Below are 26,028 nucleotides of genomic sequence, written 5' to 3' on the forward strand. Positions count from 1 at the left end.
GGTTTAGATAACCTAGTAAACCCTACTAGATTCGGAATTTGCAACCCCAGGTTTAGTTAGGGATGCGCGCACAGCAAGTACAGTTGCCGGACCCATCAGCAGCATGATTATGTATTTTCATCTATTTATGATAAATAACTTTCAAAACTTCGCAACATAGTTTATGTGAATACAGAGCAGCTTAGCATCAGTTAGCAGTAGTGTAGCTTAGCTTTTATTTCAGTTTAGTTCTTATGGATTCACATGATGGTTTTATGCTTAGCTATGATTGCCATGTATCGTATGTGATTATGCAATGTTTTAGAATCCATATTTAGCAATGTTCAGCATATATTTCAAATAGCATGTTTTAAAAGCATAAATTGCATCGTATACATGTTTTGTGAGGTAGATGGTTTCTTACTAAGCTCTTGAGCTTACAGATACTTCTTTTCCTTATACTGCAGATAAAGGTAAAGGAAGGATGAATTAGTGGAGGTTGGAGGACAATGCTACGAAGATGTGTGTGGACAGGAACTTGGAATGAAGACCCTTGGGAACTAGCAAATTTAAAGAATTAGAACCTTTTGTTCTTTTTAATGGTTATGCACCTTTAGAATGGTTAAGAATTCTGAATTATGAAACCATGCTTATGCCATGCCTAGGACACTAACTAGCTTATTGATGAGTAGTAAATCATGCATAATGTTAGTGAAGACCAATTACAATGTTCTTTAGGCATTTTAGGTTTATTATATTGAGTTGTGTATGATTGAGCTCTGAAATCAGAGTTCTGCAGCGAAATCAGAAACTCCAATTGATCGACCGATCGATTGGAGGGACCTCAATCGATCGGTTGATCGATTGAGAGCTGATTCCATGAACAGTAAGCTTCTGGCTCGACCAACCGATCGATTGGACTAAGTTCAATCGATCAGCCGATCGATCGGAGCTATTGTCGCGAACAGTAAGCTTCTGGATCGATCAGCCAATCGATCCGGTAGTGTGCCGTCGCCAACAGAGAGCTTTGGAATCGATCACTGGATCGATTGGCAAGCCTGGATCGATCAACCAATTGATCCAGAAGTTACCCCGTGCACAGTAGCGTGTTGAATCGATCTGTGGATCAATCCAATAGCTTTCAATCGATTGAGTTCGATCCCAATCGATTGGGGAGCTGGGTTTCGACCAAGAAACCTTGTAGTTCAGTTCCTTGACCATAAGGGATGTAAGATATGACAGGTACATCATAGATTATACCCCTTAGCACATGAAAAAAAAATAAAAAATAAATAAATAGTAATTGAGTATTAGCTCCAGATTTGTGGTAGCAACTAGCAAAGTTTTAATTAGTGCAGCTTTCCGCACCAAGACTTTAGAAAAGGTCAGGGAGTAAGTTAGCACAGCATAATATGACGGTCCGACCTCGCAGCCTAGTTAGTAGGAGGTGGATCGTTACACCTATGGAGAACCTGCCCATGACTACGTATCCAGGACCAATTGGAGAACGTGTCCATGACCACGTGTCCAGGACCAAATGGAGAATGTGTCCATGACTAATAGGAGAACATGCCATGCCTCAAAAAGCGTGCACGTCGGCCACCAGGGCATCATATAAAGGGGGAGTTCATACACCAACGCAGGTACACATTATTCACTATTTACGCTTATGCTATTGTTGTTTAAGCTTCTTCTTCGTGTCGATGATTGACTTGAGAATGGAGGGGCAACACAGAGATCCCATCCCTGGCTCGACACTGACGTCTCTTGTGCTTGTAGATTGGAGTGTGATCTACATCCAGCCAACACAATAGTCACATTCCTAGTTTTCCATCTCCATGATTTTCGGATAGGATCACCATGTTTTAAATTTATGTGTTCAAAATGGATTAAAAATTTTAAAAAATTATATTAAACTAATTAGAACTATAATTTTTTATTTATGGTCGTATTCATCTATAATGAAACAATGAAGGTAAGTTTTGTAAAACTAATGGAATGAGACCTAAAAATTTTTTACATGATTTATTAACACGTTGGAATTCAACATATCAATTATTATAAAATTCATTTCAATATAAAAAATTATTATATTTATTTTTTTTGGCACAAAATACTAATACTAATATCTTTATTTTCATTACAATGAAATATTTATAGTAATATTTGTAAAATTTTAAAAATATTTAACGATGTAACCGAACAACTTTTTGATATTTATTATCCCATTGCTCATTTAATTTTAGAAAATTTTTCTAGTATAGTATTAATTTTAAATAAACATATTAATAATTAATTTTTTATCTTCTTGTATATTAGTTATGAAAACTAAATAGGATTTTTTTTTTATGTTATTTCTTAAATTTATTTAATTACATTTGTTTTAGATCTTAGATTTAAACTAGAAGTTTTACAATAAATGTTAACTTTGTATTATGACACTTTAATTCTAATTGAAGATTATTTATCTCCTGATACCGTTAATATTATATATAATGATAAAATTTATTTATATGATATTTATAATTAATATTATGTTAAATATGGAATATAATTTAATATTTCTGAAATACAACAAACTACTTGTAGTAATTTAAAACTTGCAAAAATAAACTTTTATTAAAAGATCAAACGAAACGTCCACGAGGATCCTTAAGTTCCACATAGGAATTTGAGAATTATTTTATGATTTCTTTTGATTTTAATGAAGTAGATATAAAAAATTTTGATATCCTAAAGTGGTGGTTACAAAAGATTCAAAGTTTTTCCTTCATATCCGTTATCGTCAAAGAGATTTTAACTTGTCCAATGTCAACTGTACTGTGGAGCAGACGTTCAGTGCCAACGACAACATATTAGGTGAACGAAGATCGACTTTGTCTCCTGATTAGTTGGAAGCTTAAGTATTACTCGACGATTGAACCAAAACCGAGAAAATAATTTAAGGAACGTAACTTTTTGATGACGAAGTCAAATATTTTGATATTGAAGGAACGAATACAACGGAAATAAGTAACAATACCATTTCCTAATGTAAAAGAGTAAAAATATAAAATAACTATATGAGTTTTGATTCTCCTATATCCTAAGGGGATACACAATTTAAATAAGTGCAAACTTTTTTTAATAAATTTAAAATTTATTTTTTTTAATATAATAATTTTGAACGCGATGAACTGTGAATCGAACCGTGAATCGGCAATTTCAAATCGTGAACTGTAACTATTTTCGATAATTAAGTTAATGGTCGATTTGTTTGAAACTATAGAACTAACGGTTTCGATCCGTCGAATCGTGAGTTTCAAACTATCAAACCTTCAGTTTCGAACTGTGATTAGATCTAGAAAAGATCATTTGAGTTTGATAAATTAAATATAATTTTAAATTAGAAATATATATTTTTTAAAAAATAATGCTTTATTTATCTATTGATAGTCTTTTTTTACCAATTTAATATAAACATAATTATCATATATATATTTATTCTATAGAGAAAGGAACGCTTAATTTATATTCTATTTTTTTTAAAAATCTTTTTTTTCCTATGAATCAAATGTAGATGACCACAAGCAAACGGATCGAGCCAAACCGGAATGAAAAATTTGAAACTAATAAAATTAATTGGGAATCAACAGGAGCCGATTTTGTTACAGAGCCATATCAATGTTGTTCACCTCACCAACCCACACGCCCATATAAATACTGAGGTGCCTGCTTTGCCTTCTTCGGAGCCCTAAACGTGTAAACTAAAAACCCTGCCGCCCGCCTCTTCTGAGTCTTCTCTTTCCCTCACACTTCTTTAGCGAAATGGGATCCTCCGTCAGCCTTGCCGCCGCCCCGCCACCTCCCGTCGCTCCCCCTCCGGCCCTCCCCGTCGGCCTTGCTCAGGTTCTTCCTCAGAAGGCGGAGGAGAAGGGCGACGGCAAAGCTGCGCCGGAGAAGGTCGACTGGCTCGATCTGCCCTGCCCCGTTCCGTACGAGGAGCTCCAGCGTGAGGCTTTGAGTGAGTTCATTCTCCAAATCTTGCACGTTGTCTCTTCGTTATCTCGTTCTGCTCTTTGCGTTTCCATTCAGGCTCACTATTCGCTTAGTTGATTGAATTTCTTGTGATGCAATCGATGCTCTTCGCGCATGAGCCAAGTCGCCAACGTGTTATGTGTGCCTTTGATGGATTTTGTGTCATGTGTATCTTTGTTGGATCTTGTTGTGTGTGAAAGAAAGCGAGTCTACAAACACTGAGCCCATTGCTATAACTTTTCTGGCTGACTTCAGACCTGACTTATAAAATAATCTTGTCTACCGCATTCCTGTATGAGACAACAAAGAAGAATCATTTTCATAGTCTAATTCATATTTTTGTTCCTTTGACGTAGCTGATGTATATTATTGCGGTTTCCCCTCCAGCAACTAAGGGGGAGTCGCATCAAATCTTTTGAGTGGTGAGAATTGCATGCTAGCTATTGCTTCTTAAAAATTTTTCTCTTGCAAGGAGAGGTTGTTTCCCTAGTGATCTTGGGATTGTGTGTGTGTTTTAGCTCTCATTATCAACATAGTGTTTCTTTTGTTGCTTCCCGTCGATGTGCACTCAATCTGTCTTGGGTGATTACATGTGATGCTATTTAAAATATTCTTTTTGTTTGAGTTAAGTGGGCCTTCTGCTAGCTTGAAGGATTGAACTTGTAGTATCCTATGGTTTCTTCCAATCAATTACTTGAGCATTTGAAAGTTACGTATTTACGTTGTCTGTACATTATCAAAAAGATGTTGCACTTCTGAAACGTGCATCATTACATGTCAGGAGTGTTATTGTGGTTTCTGTTATGTGATGCTAAATTGTAACTTTGCTATCTGTGCATGCGTTCTATTATTGGTAGTTGAAGCGAGTATTCAGTACTTGTTTCTTCACTATGTCTATGATAGTTCTGCCTTGTGCAAAGTCCATCTTCTCCCTTTTGCATGTACTTAGTTATTCTCTTTTTCTTTTTGATATGAACATGCCATTGTTCCATGGTCAAATTATAATTTATAATCTTTAACTCTGTTTTTTGGTTATAAAGAAGTTTCTCTGATTTTTTGTTCCTAGTGCCTATTTGTTATGTTATCTTGGTTACTTCAAAGGCCAAGTCTCTAACTATTCTGTTTGAAAGATTAATCAGTAATCATGGTCTTTATTGACTTCTTGCTTTAATGCTGGCTACCATGGTTTTATTGAATCTTTGGTGCAATACTGAGATTGCTCCCTTCTGATTTGCACAGCCATAATCAATGCAATAACCATTTTACTTACATGACTAATGTTGTGGACACCGACTTTCCTCCATTTTCACAATGCAGTTGTTTTGTTCTATGACTATCTATTTTTTACTTAAACTTCATTGGCCGGTTGAGTATAAACAATGTAAGATATTCATGTGTATAAATCTCATCTCTACCAAAGATTGATACATTAGCTTTTCTTGTGTGGTTAGTAGATTTAATGGTTGGCCTGTTTCCCATCTTTCTGATCTAAGAACATATCTTGCCAATTATGAACAAAAAGCACCTTTTTGCCTTTTCATGCTCATCAACATTTTGGAATCCAGTATTTTCCTTTCATAAAAAGCTAAAGAATTGGGATCAACTTGTATGTATAATGTGTACTTATTGGTCCAAAAAATTAAGATCAAAATCAGATGATATATATTGCTACAACTTGACCTGCCATTTATTAATTCATTGTTCTTTCATGGTCATTCTTTTCAACAACATTGATCTATAATGGTTTGGTATACAGTACTGTAACAATCCAATGGACAACTAGAATAGTGTCATTATAGTTTTCAAAAGTCAAAACCATGATGCTAATTTCTCTTCTCACAAACAACCTCCATTGTGATGCAAAGTAAACATTTGTAAGTTGTCTTTATATACAGGGCATTTGAAATGATAAAATAAGGCCCTTTAAATTTTTGTTGGAAGAGACTAAAATTAAAGCTGCAGATTTACAAATTTCAATTTTGACTTGAAGAAGGTTATTTCCCTTTTTGTTTCTTATTATTTTTGAATTGGTATTCAGTGTCCTTGAAGCCAGAGCTCTTTGAAGGATTGCGGTTTGATTTTATGAAAATGCTAAACCAGAGATTTGCTCTCAGCCACAGGTAAGTTTTGGCGGTTTAATTTGTTTGTCTTGACTATGTATTATATTTGACAAAATTTGGACAGTGTTTACATGGGATCCATGGAGGTCCCTTCACAGTCATCTGATGTAATTAAAGTTCCTTCTTCACACTATGAGTTTGGGGCAAATTTTCTGGATCCAAAGGTTTGTCCTTTACTATCTTGAAATAGAGAATATAAATTTTATACATAAATGTGTTCTGATGGATTTGTTGATGGCACTATATAGTTGATGCTTATTGGAAGGGTATTGACTGATGGAAGGATGAATGCACGAGTCAAATGCGATTTAACTGATAATCTTGCTTTGAAGATACATGCTCAGGTCTGAATGCTAATTCTTACTTCCCTATAATGTTGTGTGATGATCATTAAATATCTGCTTTTCTTATGTTGACAGCTGACAAATGAACCACATTTCTCCCAAGGAATGTTTCAATTTGATTATAAAGTAAGTCTCCTCTTAAAATTTAATGAATTTAGAAGTTTATTCGTTTCATTGAATGGTAAATTCACTTCAAAATATGGTCTTAGCTATATTTGTATGCAAATTTGCATCAAATGAATGTAAGTTAAATAGTTCTTTTTTTTTTTGCTCTCTTTACATGAGGAGAGAGAATTAGAGAGGAAAGGAATGATTCAAGTGAAGTTAAGAAAAATTTAAGCTCCATTTCTCAGTCTTTACTTGGACGGTAAAAAAGAATCAAAATAATTCTTGTTTCCCATTTTTTGCTTGGTTGGTAATGTAAATTTCTCCATTTCTGTCTTCGAGAAAGTAAAAAAATTATATGTTTCGTTCAAATTTTTTCATCATTCCTTCTAATTTGGGATGATACAAGAATTGATGGTTTTGGAAAATTTAGATTGAATTAGACTTTATTTATTTCGTGGAATGAATTCTAGGAACTAGTGTTTTGGGCAATAAAAAATCATGGTTGAATGGATGATTTTATTTTGGTTAATCAATTTTTTTTTATAAATAATATTTGAGGAAAATGATTTTTTTTTAAATCTTTCTGAAAAGAGCCATTTTTTCCACCCATCCATAATCCCTCCACAATTTAGATAAATTCTCCTCTTCCCCTTTTCCAGGTTAATTTATTTGGGCATGTTCAAAGCAAAACCTAAAATCTCGTGTCAAGAGATACCACGAGTTAGGCCTTTATATAGAAAAGAAGAGATACACCAAAAGACAAAAATACCCCTTTACTTATTCTAACACTCCCCCTCAAGCTTGTGAATATAGATCATATACACCAAGCTTGTTACATATGTAGTCAATCCGGGGACCTCTAAGTGATTTAGTGAATATATCTGCTAGCTGATCATTTGAGTTGACAAAACTAGTAGATATTTCTCCAGATATGACTTTCTCTCTGACAAAGTGACAGTCAACTTCAATATGCTTTGTTCTCTCATGGAAGACTGGATTTGAGGCAATATGCATAGCGGCCTGGTTGTCACATATGAGTGACATTTGTGTAACATCTCCAAACCTTAGTTCCTGAAGCAACTGTTTTAACCATATAAGTTCTTGACTAGCAATAGCCATAGTTCGATATTCTGCCTCTGCACTGGATCTTGCCACAACATTCTGTTTTTTACTTTTCCAAGAAATAAGGTTACCTCCGACAGATATACAAAATCCAGAAGTGGATCTTCTATCAGAGGGAGATCCTGCCCAATCTGCATCAGAATATCCTACGACTTTAGTATGTCCTTTGTCTTCATATAAAAGACCTTTCCTGGTGCTCCCCTGATATATCGAACAATGCGAGTCACTGCATCCCAATGTTCTTTGCATGGAGAGCTAAGAAACTGACTTACTACACTCACTGCAAATGAGATATTCGGACGAGTGACAGTAAGGTAGCTTAGTTTCCCTACCAATCGCCTGTACCGTTCAGGATCTGAAAGAGGCTCCCCCTGATTTGGTAGGAGCTTGACATTAGGATCCATGGGATTGTCGACTGTCTTTGAGTTTAACATTCCTGTTTCTTCCAGAATATCCATTGCATACTTCCTTTGGGATATAATGATTCCATCTTTAGACTGTGCCACTTCTATCCCTAGAAAATATTTGAGTTTGCCGAGATCTTTTGTCTGGAAATGTCTGAAAAGATGTTGTTTTACTTGTGAAATCCCAAGATGATCATTACCTGTGATGACAATATCATCAACATAAACCACTACATAGATGCAACCAGTAGATGAGTGGCGATAAAAAACAGAATGATCAGCCTCGCTTCGAGTCATGCCAAACTGTTGAATGACAGTACTAAATCTACTGAACCATGTTCTGGGTGACTGCTTGAGACCATATAAAGATTTTCGCAAGCGACATACAAGACCAGAAGACTCCCCCTGAGCAACAAAACACGGAGGTTGCTCCATGTAGACTTCCTCGAGCAGGTCACCATGTAAGAATGCATTTTTTATGTCCAACTGATGAAGGGGCCAATGGCGAATTGCGGCAATAGACAGAAAAAGACGCACAGAAGGCATCTTGGCAACAGGAGAAAAGGTGTCCCCATAATCCAATCCAAATACCCGAGTATAGCCTTTAGCAACAAGACGAGCCTTAAGCCGATCAACCGTGCCGTCTACACCAACCTTCACCGTAAACACCCATCGACAACCAACCACCGACTTCCCAGGAGGTAGAGGAACGAGGTCCCAAGTCCCACTGCTCTGTAAGGCACTCATTTCATCAAGCATAGCCTGTCTCCATCCAGGATTGGCAAAGGCATCACCTGCAGTCTTTGGAAGAGAAACAGACGACAAGGAAGAAAGACAATAATAATAGGAAGGAGAAAGACGATGATAATTCAAAGAAACATAGTGAGGAGAAGGATTACGAGTGGAACGCATACCCTTTCGAAGTGCAATAGGAATATCAGAGTCAGCAGATGGGACCGGAGGAACTGGCGAAGGACTTGGCTCCAGAGATGTGTCTACGGCAACATCAGTGTTGGTTGGCGGCAAAGCAGAACGGGAACGACGCTGATAAACCTGTAAAGGAGGAGACGAAGCTGGGGATGACAGAGACGCCTCTAGGGGACAAAAGATAGTCACTGGTGTCGGTGGAGAGGGAGAAACCTCGGGCTGGGAAGCGGAAGGGCCGAAAAATGAAACTGAATCAAAGAATGTGACATCAGCAGAGATGAAGTACCGACGAAGAGTAGGGGAAGCGGGAGGCGGCAACAGATGAGATGCGGCGGACCGAGGATGTCGTCGGCGCTGATGCCGCGGCTTGGAGTGGGTTTCGGCGTGAGAGGAAGGTGTCGGGAGAAAAGAAAAAAAAACTAGGGCACAGTAGGAATTCGGCGTGGTAGAAAAAAAAAAAAGAAATTAGGGTTTTGGCTCTGATACCATGTTCAAAGCAAAACCTAAAATCTCGTGTCAAGAGATACCACGAGTTAGGCCTTTATATAGAAAAGAAGAGATACACCAAAAGACAAAAATACCCCTTTACTTATTCTAACATTACTTATTCTAACAGGGCAATTGACTTGTAGTCTAGGAGCTGATCAGGCCTAGTGAGTAGTCAAGCTGGACGAGCATGGTTGTGCTGGGCAGGCTAATAGAGCTGCACGTACCAACCTCCCTAGTTAGGCTGAATTGATTGGCCCACTCTTCCTGCCCAACCTTGAGAAGGAGAATATATTTTCTTATGTGCAGGAAAAACAGAAAAATATATTTTTCCTATAGATTTAAGTAACAAGTAACACATTTAAACATCAAAAGATCATCAAATGCAAATTATATTTTCCAATAATTTTAGTAATACATCTAAATAGAAAACAATAATTTATTTTCTCTGAAAGAAATCTCCCTTGAAAATATTTTCACAAACAAATTGTTTTTCAGCAAACAAATGGAACCTTATTTCCTTCTCAAGTCCCTCCCACTCTCATTTTAATCCATACAATGGAACCTTTATCTCATTTTGTCTCAGTAGTTAATACTCAACAAGGAGGATATTGAAAATTGTTAAACATGAAGTTTTCTGGTCCAATAGGAACCACCATTAGGCTTGCCTAGAATAAAAACTGTCTTCTTTGTTTTCTTCTTACCTTTCTGGTATGAGTCTATTCTAAAGGCTGTCCTTATATGGATCGGTAAGGACTAGATTTTCAGACTGTTTTTAATATCTGATTGGAACAACATGAGTTTTCAGAACAGCATAAGCCCTACTAGGTATCTCTTATAAAAGTAAAGAACAAATTGTTATCAATAGGTACTGGGTATTGCAAGGCTAGACTTTTGGTCTGTTTTTAACATTTGGAACAGCATGAGCTCAACTATTTCATATCTTTTATAAAAGTAAAGAACAAATTGTTATCATAGGTACTTGATATTGGGGTTTGGTAAGAATGGTAGATTTTAGTCGTGGTATCCATTTCCATGTGTCATGATGGCTTGCATTTTCAAATTGAATGCATACAGTATTAGGTACCAATTTGGCCGGATGTAGATAAATATTTTGCATCTGATGGTGACATGACAGGGTTGATGAGTTGAACTTAAGGCCTAAATCAGTGAGGATGAAAGCTAACTAGACTTATGGAGCAAAAGTCCAGGGTAACTTTTGGCATTCGAGGTCAATTTTGGTAATAATACAACCGGATGGCGGTTATAGTTGTCTTACTTCCAAAGAGTGAACAATATCATGTCACATGAATCCTCACTGTTGATGTGGAAAGAATTACCTGAAAGACAACACCATTTGTAGGAACAATTGCGTGTGCATGCCTCCCATTGAAGATGAGTTGCCCAATCTGTTATTGGTGATGATTCAACCCTGAAGGTTGCTTTTGAGAAATGATAAAATTGTGAAGGTTTTAGCTCTGGAGCGGTCAATACATCAGTAGATCCATGACTCTAGGTCAATATGATAAGATGACCTCATTTAGATGAGAGGAGAACAAAATAAAAAAGATCATCAACTGATTCAAAGTAACACATGAGCCACCATTAAGAAAGGAAGTTGAAGAATGATTGGAAGATCACAGTTCCACCTTTTGTGAAATTTCAGGCATCCTTTATTGTTGCTGCTCGTGCTGCACTATTGTCTGAGATGGTTCATCTCTTCTCATCTAAGGAAAAACTGACTCTTGAACTCTCATTTATTGAATTGAGAATAGTAACAACTTGAAGTAAGGCATGTGGTTTGCAGAAATGCATTGCCCTTGTGATATCTTTACCCAACAAGGGTAATTCTCTAGGAATTTTCCTTTCTGCAGTCCTTTAGACACATTTTTAACTCCATAATTTTGATGTTATGTTACATTTTTCACACTAGCAGTTAACAAAATTGTTGGTAGCATTTTTTTCCAGTTTTTTTTTAAAATCATTTCTTCCTAGAGCTAATGATTGCTTCACAGGGAAAGGATTACAGGTCTCAGTTCCAAATAGGAAACAATGCTTTCTATGGTGCCAATTATATTCAGGTAAGATTAGGTGAGGTTTTGGAATGCTATATTTTTTGTACAAATTTGAATTTCTTAGTCTGTCTAAATAATTTTCTTATTGTAGTTAATCATGCCAAATAAAATAAAAAAGTAATTGGTGAATCTCCTGTATTTTCTGCAAATTTATTTAAGGAATTCATTCTCTGTTTAGAATTGTTGAATAATGAATAAAAATAATAAAAAAACTGGGCAGTCCCCCTTCTACCTATATCTATATTCCCCAACTTGCTCAGTAAGATCCTAAAATTTCATAGAAATTTTGATTTTAGGATCGCTTGAAGATTTTGGTAGCAAATCTGCATACTGTTACTGATTTTTGAACGTAATGCTCTCCATACATTGCTAACTCTTTCATAAATGACCATAATTTCTATTTTTTTATCTGTTCATGGAAGACTGAAACAAAGTTAGCGGGGATGATAGTTTAATTATTGTAACATAACATGACAAAAATTATACGGACATAGTAATGCATATCCAATCAAACAAGTTATAAATAAACATAAAATAATAAAATTCATAAATCTATATTTGCGCATTAAAGAAATAACAATTAAGAACCAAATTAGTGGCATGCTAGAATATTAAAAATATGAGTGACTAGTATCATGCATAGCTATCTATTACTTTGAGAAGTGAATCGGTGGCTTGACCTACAAAAATACATGGGAAAATGGAACTTCTGTTTTTGATTTTTCAGCAAGCATTTTTAAATTCCATTCAATTTTGTTTCAGAAAGTTTGCTGGTTGCAGATTAGTTTGTTCTATGCAGCTGGCAGCCTAAGCTTTGCTTGATTGATTGATTTCCTTTCTAGAATGCATCTTATAAGGTAACAGGGCATTGTTGGTGACAGGACTAGGAATTAAAATAAATAGGTATATTGGAACTGGGAAAGACTCACTTTTCTTTGACTTTGAGTAGTGGCAGACTTTGAGTAGTGGCAGATAGATATGCCTCACGCTTAGCAAGGAAAAACTGCTACAACTCCAATGGACTCAGGGAGACACCTAGGATCTTTATATGCTGTTGTGGAATGATTGGATAGAGCTGGCTTTCAAAGGAAAGGACTCTCTTATGAACCCATTGGGGAAAGTCAGTCCCTTAGTGAAATTTATTCTCAGATATTAGAAGGGGAGCCTTGGCGCAACGGTAAAGTTGTTGCCATGTGATCAAAAGGTCACGGGTTTGAATCCTGGAAACAACCTCTTGCAAAAAGTAGGATAAGGCTACGTACAATGGATCCTTCCCCGGGACCCCGCATGGCGGGAGCTTCGTGCACCGGGCTACCTTTTTTTTTTTTTTATATTAGCTTTAAGATGAATTTAAATCTAGAAAGCTATTGAAACAGGAGAAGGAAAATAGCCTAAAACAAAACTTTAAACTCAAACCGTGACTAAATCCTAAGAGCTAGCCATATCATTCTTCTATAGCTTTTGGGACACTCAACTAGTCCTTTTTCTTTGGAAGTCACCATCAGGTACTAAACCCCTCTGCCACACACATCTAATCACCTCGTGTGGCTCACTAATTCCACTGAAAGCACTCATTTGTTTTAGCAGAGCATAGTCCAATGCCAAGTGAAAAATGTCTCTTCGTTCAGTTTATTCACTCATCTGAATGTTCATAACAATCTAATTGAGTACCCTTTAGGAGGAGAAATTATCAAAAGAGTTAAATAAACTGTTTTTTTATGAACTTACTGGGACAGCTTGCTTAGGTGGGTCGCATGGATTGCCTTTCTGAATAAATGCCTAAATGGGACCTCTTATTCACTAGCCAAAATAGTCCCCTTTTATATCTGCCTGGCAGCCGCCTAGGCCTCTTTTCATAACTATTGTTAGTGAGATCTTTTGAAGTTGGGGCAGAGGTTATTTCTTATTATAGAATGTTGGTATGGTTGTAGTATTTTTTTTTTAAACTTAAGTTGAATTTGTGCCAAGTGACTTTTTTAGAGTTGAACCTTTACTCATTAAACAGTCCTTGCATCTTAAGATGGGTGAGTAAATGAGGGCGGGGCCTGATTGCTACTAGTTTCAGTATCTTCCCTGTATTAGGTATTTGTGGAGAGATTAGAGACTGTAGGTGCAGCGGAGACCGGCAAGAGGGGGGTGAATTGCCTGCAATAGAAATTATACCCTTCTCGGATTTTCAACTCAACGAGATGCAATAGCTATAAAGTAATAAACAGTAAGACTTAACAAAAATGAAAAAGGAATTCAGCAGTTAACCTGGTTACAACCAAGAGGGTTGTTAATCCAGGGCAATGAAAGAGCACACTAGAAAGAACTCCTTTGCTGAAGGCGGAGAAGCCTTTTACACTTAGAGAGCACAGAACTATTGCTTCAAGAATGAGAGTACAGAGTTGATAAAAATCGTTCGTATTCGTTATCATCTAAAGCTACTCGAGACCCTCTTTATATAGGGGTTCTCGAGCTTATCAGATCACCTGATCCTTCGGGATCAGGTTTGACTCGAGAGGGATCGGTCGACCGATCCCCAGGTTCGGTCGACCGAACCTGTTGTACCTGCCAAGCTTTCCGTCCAGGTGCAGTCTCTGTTGATCGAGCTCAGGTTCGGTCGACCGATCCTTTTGTTCGGTCGACCGATCGACCAACGGTCTTCCTCTGCGCTGGCCCGATGAAAGCGCTCGACTCAATCTCTGGATAATCTTGGGTTCGGTCGATCGATCAAGAGGTTCGGTCGATCGATCAGTCCTCCAACGGCTGGCTTGCTGACGTGGCTTCTGGCGTGTCACCAGCGGTTGGTCTTCTGAGGATTAGTGTTCGGTCGACCGAACCGTTGACAAGTCAACTCCAGTTGACTTGCTCCGGTTCGGCTCCTTGGGTGATTGCGGCCCACCGGAATAGGGCTCACCCGAATCCAATTCCCGGCCTTCTCCTCGAGCAGGCTTCCGTCCGGCTTCTCGTCCCTCGAACGCCGCGCACGTTCTTCTCGCTCCACCGGAGTACTCTTCCGCAGCTCTCTCGTCCTTCGGACGCACCGAGCCCGTCGGCTCCCTTCCCGTGCCATCCTTCTCGCTAGCTGCGTCTTCCGCTCGACTTCCTGTGCTCCTAAGTTCCTGCACATTCAGACACAGGGGTCAGACAAAACGCAGGACCTAACTAACTTGGTTGATCACATCAAAACTACCACGGGGTCCAACAATCTCCTCCTTTTTGATGTGCATCAACCCAAGTTCAAGTTAGGGTAAAACAGACATAAGAAGTAATTTTAAAGAAAAATTACTAAACTAGCATATTAAGCATAAGTTTTGCAATAAGTAAAATTGCAACAATATTTAGAAAGAATATTAAAAATTTAAACCTTCCTAACTCCTCCTAACTCCCCCTAAACTTGTACTTTTCTTTATTCTCCCCCTTTGATCACAGCAAAAACGGGGGCAAACAAGTTACAGAAGTTGAAGTAGGTTTTAACTTAAAAAAAATTTCTAAGTGTTAACAAAAATTTCTAAGTTCAGATGAATTTTTCAGAATTCATAATATTTTTCAAAAATTTCAAGAAACAATTTTTCTAGAAAAAAATATTTAAAGAGTTCCTAAGGATATGTTTAAAAACTTTTAAAACATTTTTTAATTCTAATATTAATGCTTTTATCAGAAGGTTAATTAAACATTTTTATTTCGATATTTCGGCTGCCAGGTCGTGGCAAGGCACTAGGCCTTCTTGGTTATTGGAGCAACAACCACTTCCTTAGACAAAGCTTCCATAAAGAAACTCAAAGTTTAATTTTATCATTGTAAAATTAATCAAGTATAGATTTTGGAACCCAGTAAAGGTTCCTTCCTACGGGATTCTTTAAAAATATAGAGGGTATATAACTTTTAGGAATTTTCCTAAGTTGACCCTGATGTTGTTTAATGTACCAATTCAATTTTCCATAAATTCTAACTTTTGATTTTGGAAATCTATTTAAGCATGCATCATTTTTTAATTTTTCAATTTCTAATTTTAAATTATCATTTTCTGATTTTAGATGATCATATATTTCTAATGGGCATGCTCTTGCTAGGTTCAACTTTAGTTCAGCATTCTCTTTTTCTAATTGATCTAACTCTCTAGAAAGAGACTTGATAAATTTAAAAGATTGAGTTCGGGTTAGATTGCGTACCTTACTTACCTGTTCTGGTGACGCTCCCCCTTCACTGCTGCTTGCTTCTTCTGATGTTCCTCCCCCTTCATCAGTGCTCATTTCTGAGCTAGATGTTTCTTCTGGCTGATGGTTGGCTATCAGTGCTAGCCCCGAGAATTCTTCGACTTCTGACTCGGAGGATGAAGAGTCGTCCCATGTCGCCTTCAGATTTTTGTGCTTGGAGGAATCTGGTTTCTTGTACTTGGTCTTTGTCTTCTCCTTTTGCTTGCTTTTCAATTTCGGGCAGTCATCCTTGATATGCCCTTCTTCGTTGCAGTTGTAGCAACGAATCGTTCTTCTTTTTCTCTCATGCCTCTGCGATCTAAATTTGTTAGATTTAAAAAATTTATTGAAGCGTCTTACAGTAGTGCCGCTTCTGATTCGTCGACCGAGGCTTCGGAGTCAGAACTGTTGATTTTTGCCTTTAAGGCAATGTTCTGACTGGTCTTCTCTACTCCATTGAGCTCTGAAACTCGAGATTCGTGAAGTTCAAAAGTGGAAAATAATTGTTCTAAACTACTTACCTCGAGGTCCTTAGAGATGTAGTACGCATCTACTAAGGAGGCTCACTCTGGAGTTCTGGGGAAGACGTTGAGCGCATACCGGATAGAGTCACGGTTCGTTACCTCTTCTCCAAGATTAGTTAGTTGCGTGATCAGCTCTTTGATCCTTGCTTGGAGCTGCGCTACCTTCTCGCCTTGGTTCATCCGGAGGTTCGTCAACTGGTTCCGGAGGATGTCGCACCTCGCTAGCTTCGCTTCGGAGGTACCTTCGTGGAGCTCCAGGAATTTCTCCTAGAGACCTTTCGCGGAGTCGTAACTTCCGATCCGATTTACCTCTTGTGGTGGCAGTACACTGAGTAGATGGAACTCAGCCTTTCCGTTGGCGACGAAGTCGGCTTGCTCCTTCTTGCTCCATGTGTTTTCTTCTTTATCTTTCGGCGTTGCAAAACCATATTTCATAGTAATTAAAATATCAAAGTCTGTTTTAAAGAATACCTCCATTTTTTGCTTCCATGTAGCGAAATCTCCGTCGAACTTCGGGTGATGGATGTTCGCGCCGGCCATTGTTCTGATCTTTGTGCTTCAGATGGCGGTTAGTCCCTCTGAGGCTGTTGAGCTGTGATACCACTTGTAGGTGCAGCGGAGACCGGCAAGAGGGGGGTGAATTGCCTGCAATAGAAATTATACCCTCCTCGGATTTTCAACTCAACGAGATGCAATAGTTATAAAGTAATAAACAGTAAGACTTAACAAAAATGAAAAAGGAACTCAGCAGTTAACCTGGTTACAACCAAGAGGGTTGTTAATCCAGGGCAATGAAAGAGCACACTAGAAAGAACTCCTTTGCTGAAGGCGGAGAAGCCTTTTACACTTAGAGAGCACAGAACTATTGCTTCAAGAATGAGAGTACAGAGTTGATAAAAATCGTTCGTATTCGTTATCATCTAAAGCTACCCGAGACCCTCTTTATATAGGGGTTCTCGAGCTTATCAGATCACCTGATCCTTCGGGATCAGGTTTGACTCGAGAGGGATCGGTCGACCGATCCCCAGGTTCGGTCGACCGATCCCCAGGTTCGGTCGACCGAACCTGTTGTACCTGCCAAGCTTTCCGTCCAGGTGCAGTCTCTGTTGATCGAGCTCAGGTTCGGTCGACCGATCCTTTTGTTCGGTCGACCGATCGGCCAACGGTCTTCCTCTGCGCTGGCCCGATGAAAGCGCTCGACTCAGTCTCTGGATAATCTTGGGTTCGGTCGACTGATCAAGAGGTTCGGTCGACCGATCAGTCCTCCAACGGTTGGCTTGCTGACGTGGCTTCTGACGTGTCATCAGCGGTTGGTCTTCTGAGGATTAGTGTTCGGTCGACCGAACCGTTGACAAGTCAATTCCAGTTGACTTGCTCCGGTTCGACTCCTTGGGTGATTGCGGCCCACCGGAATAGGGCTCACTCGAACCCAATTCCCGGCCTTCTCCTCGAGCAAGCTTCCGTCCGGCTTCTCGTCCCTCGAACGCCGCGCACGTTCTTCTCACTCCACCGGAGTACTCTTCCGCAGCTCTTTCGTCCTTCGGACGCACCGAGCCCGTCGGCTCCCTTCCCGTGCCGTCCTTCTCGCTAGCTGCGTCTTCCGCTCGACTTCCTGTGCTCCTAAGTTCCTGCACACTCAGACACAGGAGTCAGACAAAACGCAAGACCTAACTAATTTGGTTGATCACATCAAAACTACCACGGGGTCCAACAGAGACTTCCTTTTTTGTTAGGTTCAAACTTGATGATTCTTTCATTGCATTTACAACGATAAGTATTTATTTGTTTCATTATGCATGACATAGAGATAATAGAATCATAGTGCACCACATGTTCATGGGAAGAACATCACATCATATCATACTTGATCATTGTAGTCTCCATTTGAGGTGTGGTAAACACCTCCCTTTGACAAGTAAATGGACGGAAGAATGGAAGATCCTAGTCCATTTTCATGTATCATTTAGTGTAGGTATTATGAAGATATATCTCACAACCTTGTCTTCAAATTTCTTTTTCATTTTTATCAAATTTATTTGTCTAAAAGGTTATTTTTCTTCTACTTTCTCTATGGTTCATCTAATTTCATGATGAGGTGTTGCAATTGTTGGTTAAGGTGCATGCTAAGGTACCACAATCTAACAAGCCTCTTAGCCTGACTTATCCTAGATCCGTCAACAATCGAACAACAACAAATACAGAAGAGATTAGGATAACAAAAAGCAACAAATTTGATCCCAAACCTAATCTGCTTGCTAAAGCGACCTAACCTTTGAAACAACTCCATTTTCTCATACAATGCACATTTGAAATGAAAAAGGAGATGGTACCATTAGCAGCCCACAATAACAGATCACTTTATGAAACTTGAGAACATAACTTGCACAAAGTCTCCTTACAAATCTCCATATATACGTATGACCAACGATACCAAGGATCTCATTCCAAGATCTCAATTGTCTAACCTACCACTTGTTGAATTCGTTGACAACAACTTGATAAATTAATCTACCGGTCATAGTACATTCAAAGTAATGTATGAGTCAAAAGCTCGTCAACCTGTTAACTTCTCTCCCTTACCTATCACTTTTTATTTATCTAAATAAATAAGAGCAATAGAGACACCCATGCTGACATGTTGAGAAATGTTGCACCGAGTAATGAGGTTTACAAATTTTAACTTTTAAGGTAATACACATTGTAGATTTAAGAAATTTAATGTTGGGGACTGTGCTCGGCCACATTCACTCCAAGTACTTCCCTAAACACTTAAAAAAGTTTCATGACCCCTCTTTTGGTCCTTTTCAAATTATGAGAAAAATTAATACTAATGCATATGTTGATATTTGCGGACTTATTTAAACATAATATTATTTTCAATATTTTGGACTTGCTACCATATTGGGGAGCATTCAAGCCTTTCTCTTTGTTTGTAGAATTGCTTACCAGTCACATATCATTAGTGTTGACTCCACTTCATCAATGCCACAACATTCTCATCCTACTTGCTCAAGTTATTGAAGAAATTATTCCATACACTCGAAAAAGACGATCTAAGAAGAAAAGTCAACGACTCACCAGGAGTCGAGTTCTCCTCAATGGAAGAGAATAATACGAACAAGGAACCATATTGGCATCAAAAGGACAGTAATTGAAGAAAATAATCAACAACTGTCGGATTTGGCTAAAATGACGCTTCCACGTCACAACTATTCCATCTTCCCACTTAACTAAGCAATGAAACACATTGACATAAAAAAAGGAAACAATTGAAAAAATAAATCAACAATTGTTTGACTTGGCTAAAAAGATGTCTCGACTTCACAATTGTTCCACCTTCCCACATGACGTAGTTAAGTTCTCTTTGGTCATGGATTTAATTTTATTAAAAGTTATTTAAGTCGGTAACTTTTATAATTTGTTGGAACTTTTTAAAAGACTCAGTTAAGTTTTATTAGGATAATTAGGGTTTTATTAAAAGTTATTCAAGTCATTAATTTTTATAATTAGTTGTACCTTTTAAAAAATTATTTAGTTTTTAAAAAAGTTTTTATTAGGATAATTAGGGTTTTATTTAAAAATTTATTATTTTATAAAGAATAGGACATGTTATCAAACTATAAAAAGGGGTTAGGATCCCATATAATTGATAAATTTTGGGGTTAAAACAATTTGAAAGTTCTTTTTCTTTGGGTGAGAATCAGTAAATTCCCTCTAGGTGAGGATTTGTATCTTTATCTTTTCGTTGTGTTGTGTCAATTGGCAATATAATTTTGCTTTGGGTGAGGAGTATATCTCTATCCTTCCGCTGCTGCTTCAATTGATATCAGAGTTTTCCTCTGGGCGGGGATTGTATCTCTATCTTTTCGCTGTGCTGTGTCACCTAGCCCCTAAGTTTAACTATTCTGAAAACATTGTTAAGAAACTAAGCCTATTATTCTTATTATTTCTAATAATCAATCTAAAGCTACAATCTCATATTTGATTTTAAAATGACATCAACTAATGACAGGCAGTTATCGGTGGAACTTAGCAAGAAAAGACAGATAATGAACAACTTTAATATGGGAAACACAAATGATATTAAACCAAATTGATTAGGATCCAAAGAGGCTCAAGGTTTGCTAAGAATATTTTATCCGGAGAATCTAATGGTATTTGATTATGCCACTAGTGGAGTCATATTTCATATACAAAACACAGTAGTTCTATTTCCATTGCCTTTAATTCAAGCATCGTCTCGCATTAGAATTTGAAATTCTCCTGCTAATCTGATGGAAACCTTCAACATCCTTGTAATTTGATAGACTTTTTTCTGCTTCCTCTTTGGATAGAATTTCAAATTTTGTACAATTCAATTTATATGGTTAAATAGGACTTCCAATATTTATTTGTCAAGACTTCTAACCTTCTTTTTTGTGTTCATTGTACAGAGTGTCTCACCTCATCTGTCACTTGGAGGTGAAATCTTTTGGATTGGTCACCAAAGGAAGTCTGGTGTTGGTTTTGCTGCTCGATATAACACAGATAAAATGGTATGTCTTCTCCCTACTAGAAACTTCGTCTGTAATCTCTTTTCTGTCGACTTGACTCTTTCTAATTAACTTATCCTGTTATTTATCATGTTTTAGCTAAGTCACTTATCTCTTACCTGATTTATCATAAAACCATCATGTTTATTTCGCTAGTGTACAACTTCCATTGTTGGTTATTCACTAGAGCTGTTCCTCCTCTGGCTTAATTAATATTTGCTGTTGTTGTTTGTAAATGATTAGGTAGCCAGTTGTAGTATTACAATTTGCAGAGTGCCTTTAGTTTTCTAGGAAGGGTGAAATCAAGTTCCAGGAATTTGCCTTCCTTTTTTGCTTTTTCAATGATTTTGATTTGGATCTGATTTATTCTCAGATTTCAATATCTAGATGTTTCATTGGATAATACTATTCTGGTGAATTTTAGTGGGATATGAACCATGTTGAATGCTTGTATTACTATGTTTGAGAGTTCATTCTTAGCAGACTGTAACAGGATATTTTGATCAGGTTGCGACTGCACAAGTTGCTAGTACTGGAATTGTTGGACTAAGTTATGTTCAAAAAGTATCTGAGAAGGTTAGACTTCTACATTTGAAATAACTTGCTAAGAGATAGTTGTTTCACCAGGTTTACCATTATCTCTGCATCTTGCAGGTTAGTCTTGCATCTGATTTCATGTACAATCAGATGTCCCGAGATGTTACTTCAACGTTTGGTTATGATTACATCCTTCGTCAGGTACTTTTGTAATAGATTTAAACTTTGTTGTTTGATTAGCACATTGCTTGCTAAATTATGGCCTGTGATCTTTGCACAATGCCTTTAGTGGTGGTGGTAATTATATATCATACATATTTTGGCTAGACAAGGGCAAGTATTGTGTAACCTGTTTTGACTATTCTGATCTTTATAGAATCGTGATCCTACGCAGGATTGATTTGAGGTTAGGATTGAATCAGTCGGGATCGGATAGTAGAATTGTACGATCCTACTAAAAACTCTTAAAATTTTATGGTACATGATTAATAATTAAAAAAAAAATTCTAAAAAAGTTATTTACATATAAATAAATTAATAATTTTGTATATACATGCAACCGTCGACACTCGACACCATAGATGACATTATTACACGTACAAATTTAAGTTAATTAGTAATTAATTACTATTCTAACATAGTAGTACTCAATAATATTTATATTTTCATATCACAAAATGAAATAATATAAAATTTTTACTAACACAATAACAATAATTATATTCAACTTCAAGAATATTCCCTTGGTTCACACTAAATTTAAAGGAAGCAGACGTAGCAGAAGCTATTGAATTCTTTGATTCAAACACGAACAGTGGAAACAATCTTCTAAAGATCTTGTTAATTCCGTAGAATATGGACAATTGACATCCAAAAACTCGTCGTTTTAGGGAAAAGAAATGACAGAATATTATAGATTAAAAATCGACTCAAAAACAACTAAATGAATGTTTGAATTGTCTCAAAATCCTAACCCTAACTCTGCAAAAGATGGAAATAATCTAAATTATAAAATAGTTCAAAAAATAATAAAAAAAGACAATCTTCCGAGTCTTCAAAAAGATTTATAAACGATGTTTTTTTGGGTTTGGAACTAGGCGGTTACAGAAAACTTAGTAATCGATTGTAGATCTTTGAATGAGCTTTCATTTGATATATTATAGGGTCCCATTGTTCGTACCAATCCTATCAATCTTGCTCCGATTTTACCGTACCCACTGATTATGCTCTAATTCCACTGCAAAAAACGATCCTACACAATTTAGGAGCGATTTGGTGCATCTGGATCGTAGGATCGTGCGATCCTACGATACGGATCGAGATTTTGAAACTATGACTTTTACCCATGGTATCTAAGCATTAGCCATCACCCTGGATGCCTAAATATTGTTACGCAATGTCCACTAGCAGAGTTAGAAATGCGAATTACAAAGCAGAAACAAAGACTACAAGTCTAGTGAAATGTGACAAATAAAACTTAAATTAAGGAATCTTAATATTATCCAAATATGGATTGGAATTGCAATACTTTATCTGGCATTGAGTTAGAATAAGATTCAGGTTGCTGAAACTAAATGATCGAGACTAACAAAAGTGGTTGATTTTGACAGTCTTGAAACACCATATAGCCCCCACCCTCTTCCTCTCCCAACACACTTGTTGACGAAGTTTTATAATTTTCTGAAATGAGTTTCTTTTCTTGATAGCTGTTGCACCATTATAAACATTGGGTTGCTGGCAACAGATATAATGTTTTTTCAATAACATTCAAAAACATGAAACCACATCTCAAATTCTGAGTTCTATAACAAAAGGCCTGTATCATCTTTATGGATTGTTACTTTTTTTTTTCAATACTTGTTCTAAATTGTGTGGCATGCAGATGCCATAAGGTTGATCTCAATTGTCTTGTGTACTTGTGATATTACTCTATTGTTACTCTTCCATTCAATCTTTGCAGTGCCGCTTACGGGGAAAAATTGATACCAACGGTGTGGTGGGTGCACTTCTAGAGGAGCGTCTTAATATGGGGGTCACTTTGCTTCTTTCTGCCGAGGTGTGTTGCTTGTCTTAGTACAAAGGGTCGCTGCATTTTAGTTTAGAGATGCTTTAAATATGTATACTGCCCTAAAACCACCAATTCGATTAATTGTTGCAGATTGATCACGGGAAGAAAGATTACAAATTTGGGTTTGGTTTGACCGTTGGAGAGTGAGGCTGCTTGTAAAATTTTTCAAAAATATTTCCTGGTGCTTCTTCCACCGGGTCATTCAATTTGGTGGCTCGTCAAGAAAAAGGGTTTTCCCTTGTAGGCTTATATCTTGGAACCAATCTATGACTCGGAACAGCTGAGCCCGGATAGGAAGAAAGGTTCTCTTTTTTTTGTTCCCTCGTTTCTCCTTTTTCTTGAGTAAATTTATAACAGCAGATTGCTGAAGGATTCAGTTGATTTCATAATTGGGCGTTAGAGGGCCATGTTTTTATTTTTGTTCATCATTGATGGAACAAGTCCTTGTTGTTTGATCTCGACCAATGTGTCTGATTGTGCTTCAGTAGGGCTGATACAAAAATACGTATCAGGAAACCATGAAAGGATCTTTTTCTCCTTTTTCTCATTAAAGATATTGCAAATACCGAATTTTAATTCCTGCATGCCGCGGACAGCGCTAGTTTAAGAATTTTGAATGCAACAGAAAATGTATTACAAAATAATAGTTGAAATTTTATATAATTAAAAAATGATATTAAGAATGTTTTTTTCTCAATGATGAAAAACATTCAAAATTAAATAATAAAATGGAAAATATAAAATAATCTTTCCAAACATAGAAGTTCAAATTAAATATAATTTGTTTTTAAATTGAAAAATATATTGTTGGCCTTTCAGTCACCGTCCGTTGTCTGACACGAGCCTCTATCCATATCCATTTTGAAACGTAATCCAGGATCTTTAAAATATAGTTATTATTATTATCGAATGATGGAAACGGTATTATTATGTAATCAATCCCTCAAATATCAAAATGTTCAACATCTGGAATGTTATTTAGCATCTTCTTATGTTTTCTGAACATATACAACGGACACCTCTTTCTATTGTTTTTTCATGAAAAATTGAGTTTATGCGCTTCTATCCATTTTGAAACCTAATCCATGATCATTCAAATATAGTTATTATTAAACGGTATTATGTAATCAATCCCTCAAATATCAAAATGTTCGACCTCTAGAATGTTATTTAGCATCAACTAATGTTTGCGGAACATTTTTTCAATCTTTTGACACCGATCATAAGTCGACACGTATTCTTGAGCATCTTGAATATATGAAGCTAATAAAATCTAACTTATTAAAACTTGGCCATCGTCTTAACTACACCCGCATACCCTCCATAAGATAAAGAGTGATAATGGTATAATATCTTTAATTTCGTCTTCAGGAACATACCTTTGGTAAATAGTATCTACAATATTTGACATCCGCAAAAAACTTTTTTGTTGATAGCTAAGATCTGGTGGCAAAATTCCGCATGTAAGATAATTTACGAAATAAGATAATTTACGAAGTCTGCATACTATGGAGTGCCCAATTTGTTAAAAGCTAAAAGATGATCACTCGGATGAATTGTCAATGGGTGCCTCATCCATCATCTTTATTTGCTATACATCTTGTCACATTATTGAGATTTTTTCTCTTTAATGGATAGCGGACCGAGAATACTGGTTGTTAGAATGGAACTCCATGTGCATTTTTCCGATTTATCCAGGTGGTCAGTGGAAAATTTTCGTCAGGTTAAACTAGTTACTCCATGTTCGATTTTACCTGAGCTTGTTATTCAATTTTTTTATATATCTTAGCACAATCTTGACAAATGATCTGCAACAACGTTCTTAGAACCCTTCCTGTACTTGATTTTCCAAATCAAATTCTTAAAGTAAAAGGTTACAATGGATGAGTCAAGATTTAGTTTCCTTTTTGCTCAATAAGTATTGGATAGCAGTATGATCTGTTTAAACAATTTCCTTTGATTCGACTAAGTATGATATTAACTTGTCGAAGGCAAAGACAACCACTAGCAACTCCTTCTGAGTTGTGGCATAGTTTATTTAAGTATCATCTAAGGTTTTACTAGCGTAGTGAATAACATATACTCTCTTGTCCTTCTTTTGTCCTTGTTGGAGTGTATACTGAAAGCCTAAGCTTTTGTAAATATTTATTTTGAATAAAGAATCACATTTGGTCAAATTATCTACATTTGTTTGTAGTTGTTCAATTAATTTATATTGTAGATAACATAGTATGTGGTGTCACATACAGAAGATGATGTTATCAGTACCTTATAAATTATAAACAGTAGCTCACGACCAAAATGGAAAGGAACAAACCATTGGAAGGTCGTAGTGTAATTAGAAATTAGTTTATCTTAACTATATAATTACACTAGTACACTTAGAGTGTATTGAGTAGGACCATTAGAGGTCGTTTCTTTTATACTGACTTTATAAAGGAATAAAGACGTTAGTTATTGTGGAAGTGTGTGCTCTTAATCCTAATATAATAACAAGCACATATATTTGATATTTATTTCTTTAATTTATCAATGGGTGAGATTTAGTTCGATAAATCAATAAGCCCGATAAGTTGGGAAATGATATCACTTATAGTGTGTGTT

General features: G+C 36.8%; 1 protein-coding gene across 1 annotated transcript; it reads left to right on the forward strand.

The window, feature by feature from the left end:
* Window positions 1–3,707: 3,707 nt before the first annotated feature.
* LOC121980422 (mitochondrial import receptor subunit TOM40-1-like) lies at window positions 3,708–24,004 on the forward strand. Its single transcript, XM_042532450.1, has 11 exons — window positions 3,708–3,982; window positions 6,035–6,116; window positions 6,181–6,280; window positions 6,365–6,460; window positions 6,536–6,586; window positions 11,523–11,588; window positions 20,721–20,822; window positions 21,327–21,395; window positions 21,474–21,557; window positions 23,317–23,412; window positions 23,515–24,004. The coding sequence occupies exons 1-11, from the start codon at window positions 3,787–3,789 to the stop codon at window positions 23,569–23,571; spliced, it is 999 nt and encodes a 332-aa protein (XP_042388384.1). The 5' UTR covers window positions 3,708–3,786; the 3' UTR covers window positions 23,572–24,004.
* Window positions 24,005–26,028: the final 2,024 nt, after the last annotated feature.

The sequence above is a fragment of the Zingiber officinale genome, chromosome 5A (genome assembly GCF_018446385.1).
Source record: "Zingiber officinale cultivar Zhangliang chromosome 5A, Zo_v1.1, whole genome shotgun sequence".
Taxonomy (NCBI): domain Eukaryota; kingdom Viridiplantae; phylum Streptophyta; class Magnoliopsida; order Zingiberales; family Zingiberaceae; genus Zingiber; species Zingiber officinale.

Bases quoted from the DNA above. Each gene is read 5' to 3' on its own strand.
- LOC121980422 (XM_042532450.1), top strand. From the start codon at position 3,787: ATGGGATCCTCCGTCAGCCTTGCCGCCGCCCCGCCACCTCCCGTCGCT. The intron at 6,461-6,535 runs GTCTGAATGCTA...TTATGTTGACAG, and splicing joins CTTTGAAGATACATGCTCAG to CTGACAAATGAACCACATTT. The intron at 20,823-21,326 runs GTATGTCTTCTC...TATTTTGATCAG, and splicing joins GATATAACACAGATAAAATG to GTTGCGACTGCACAAGTTGC.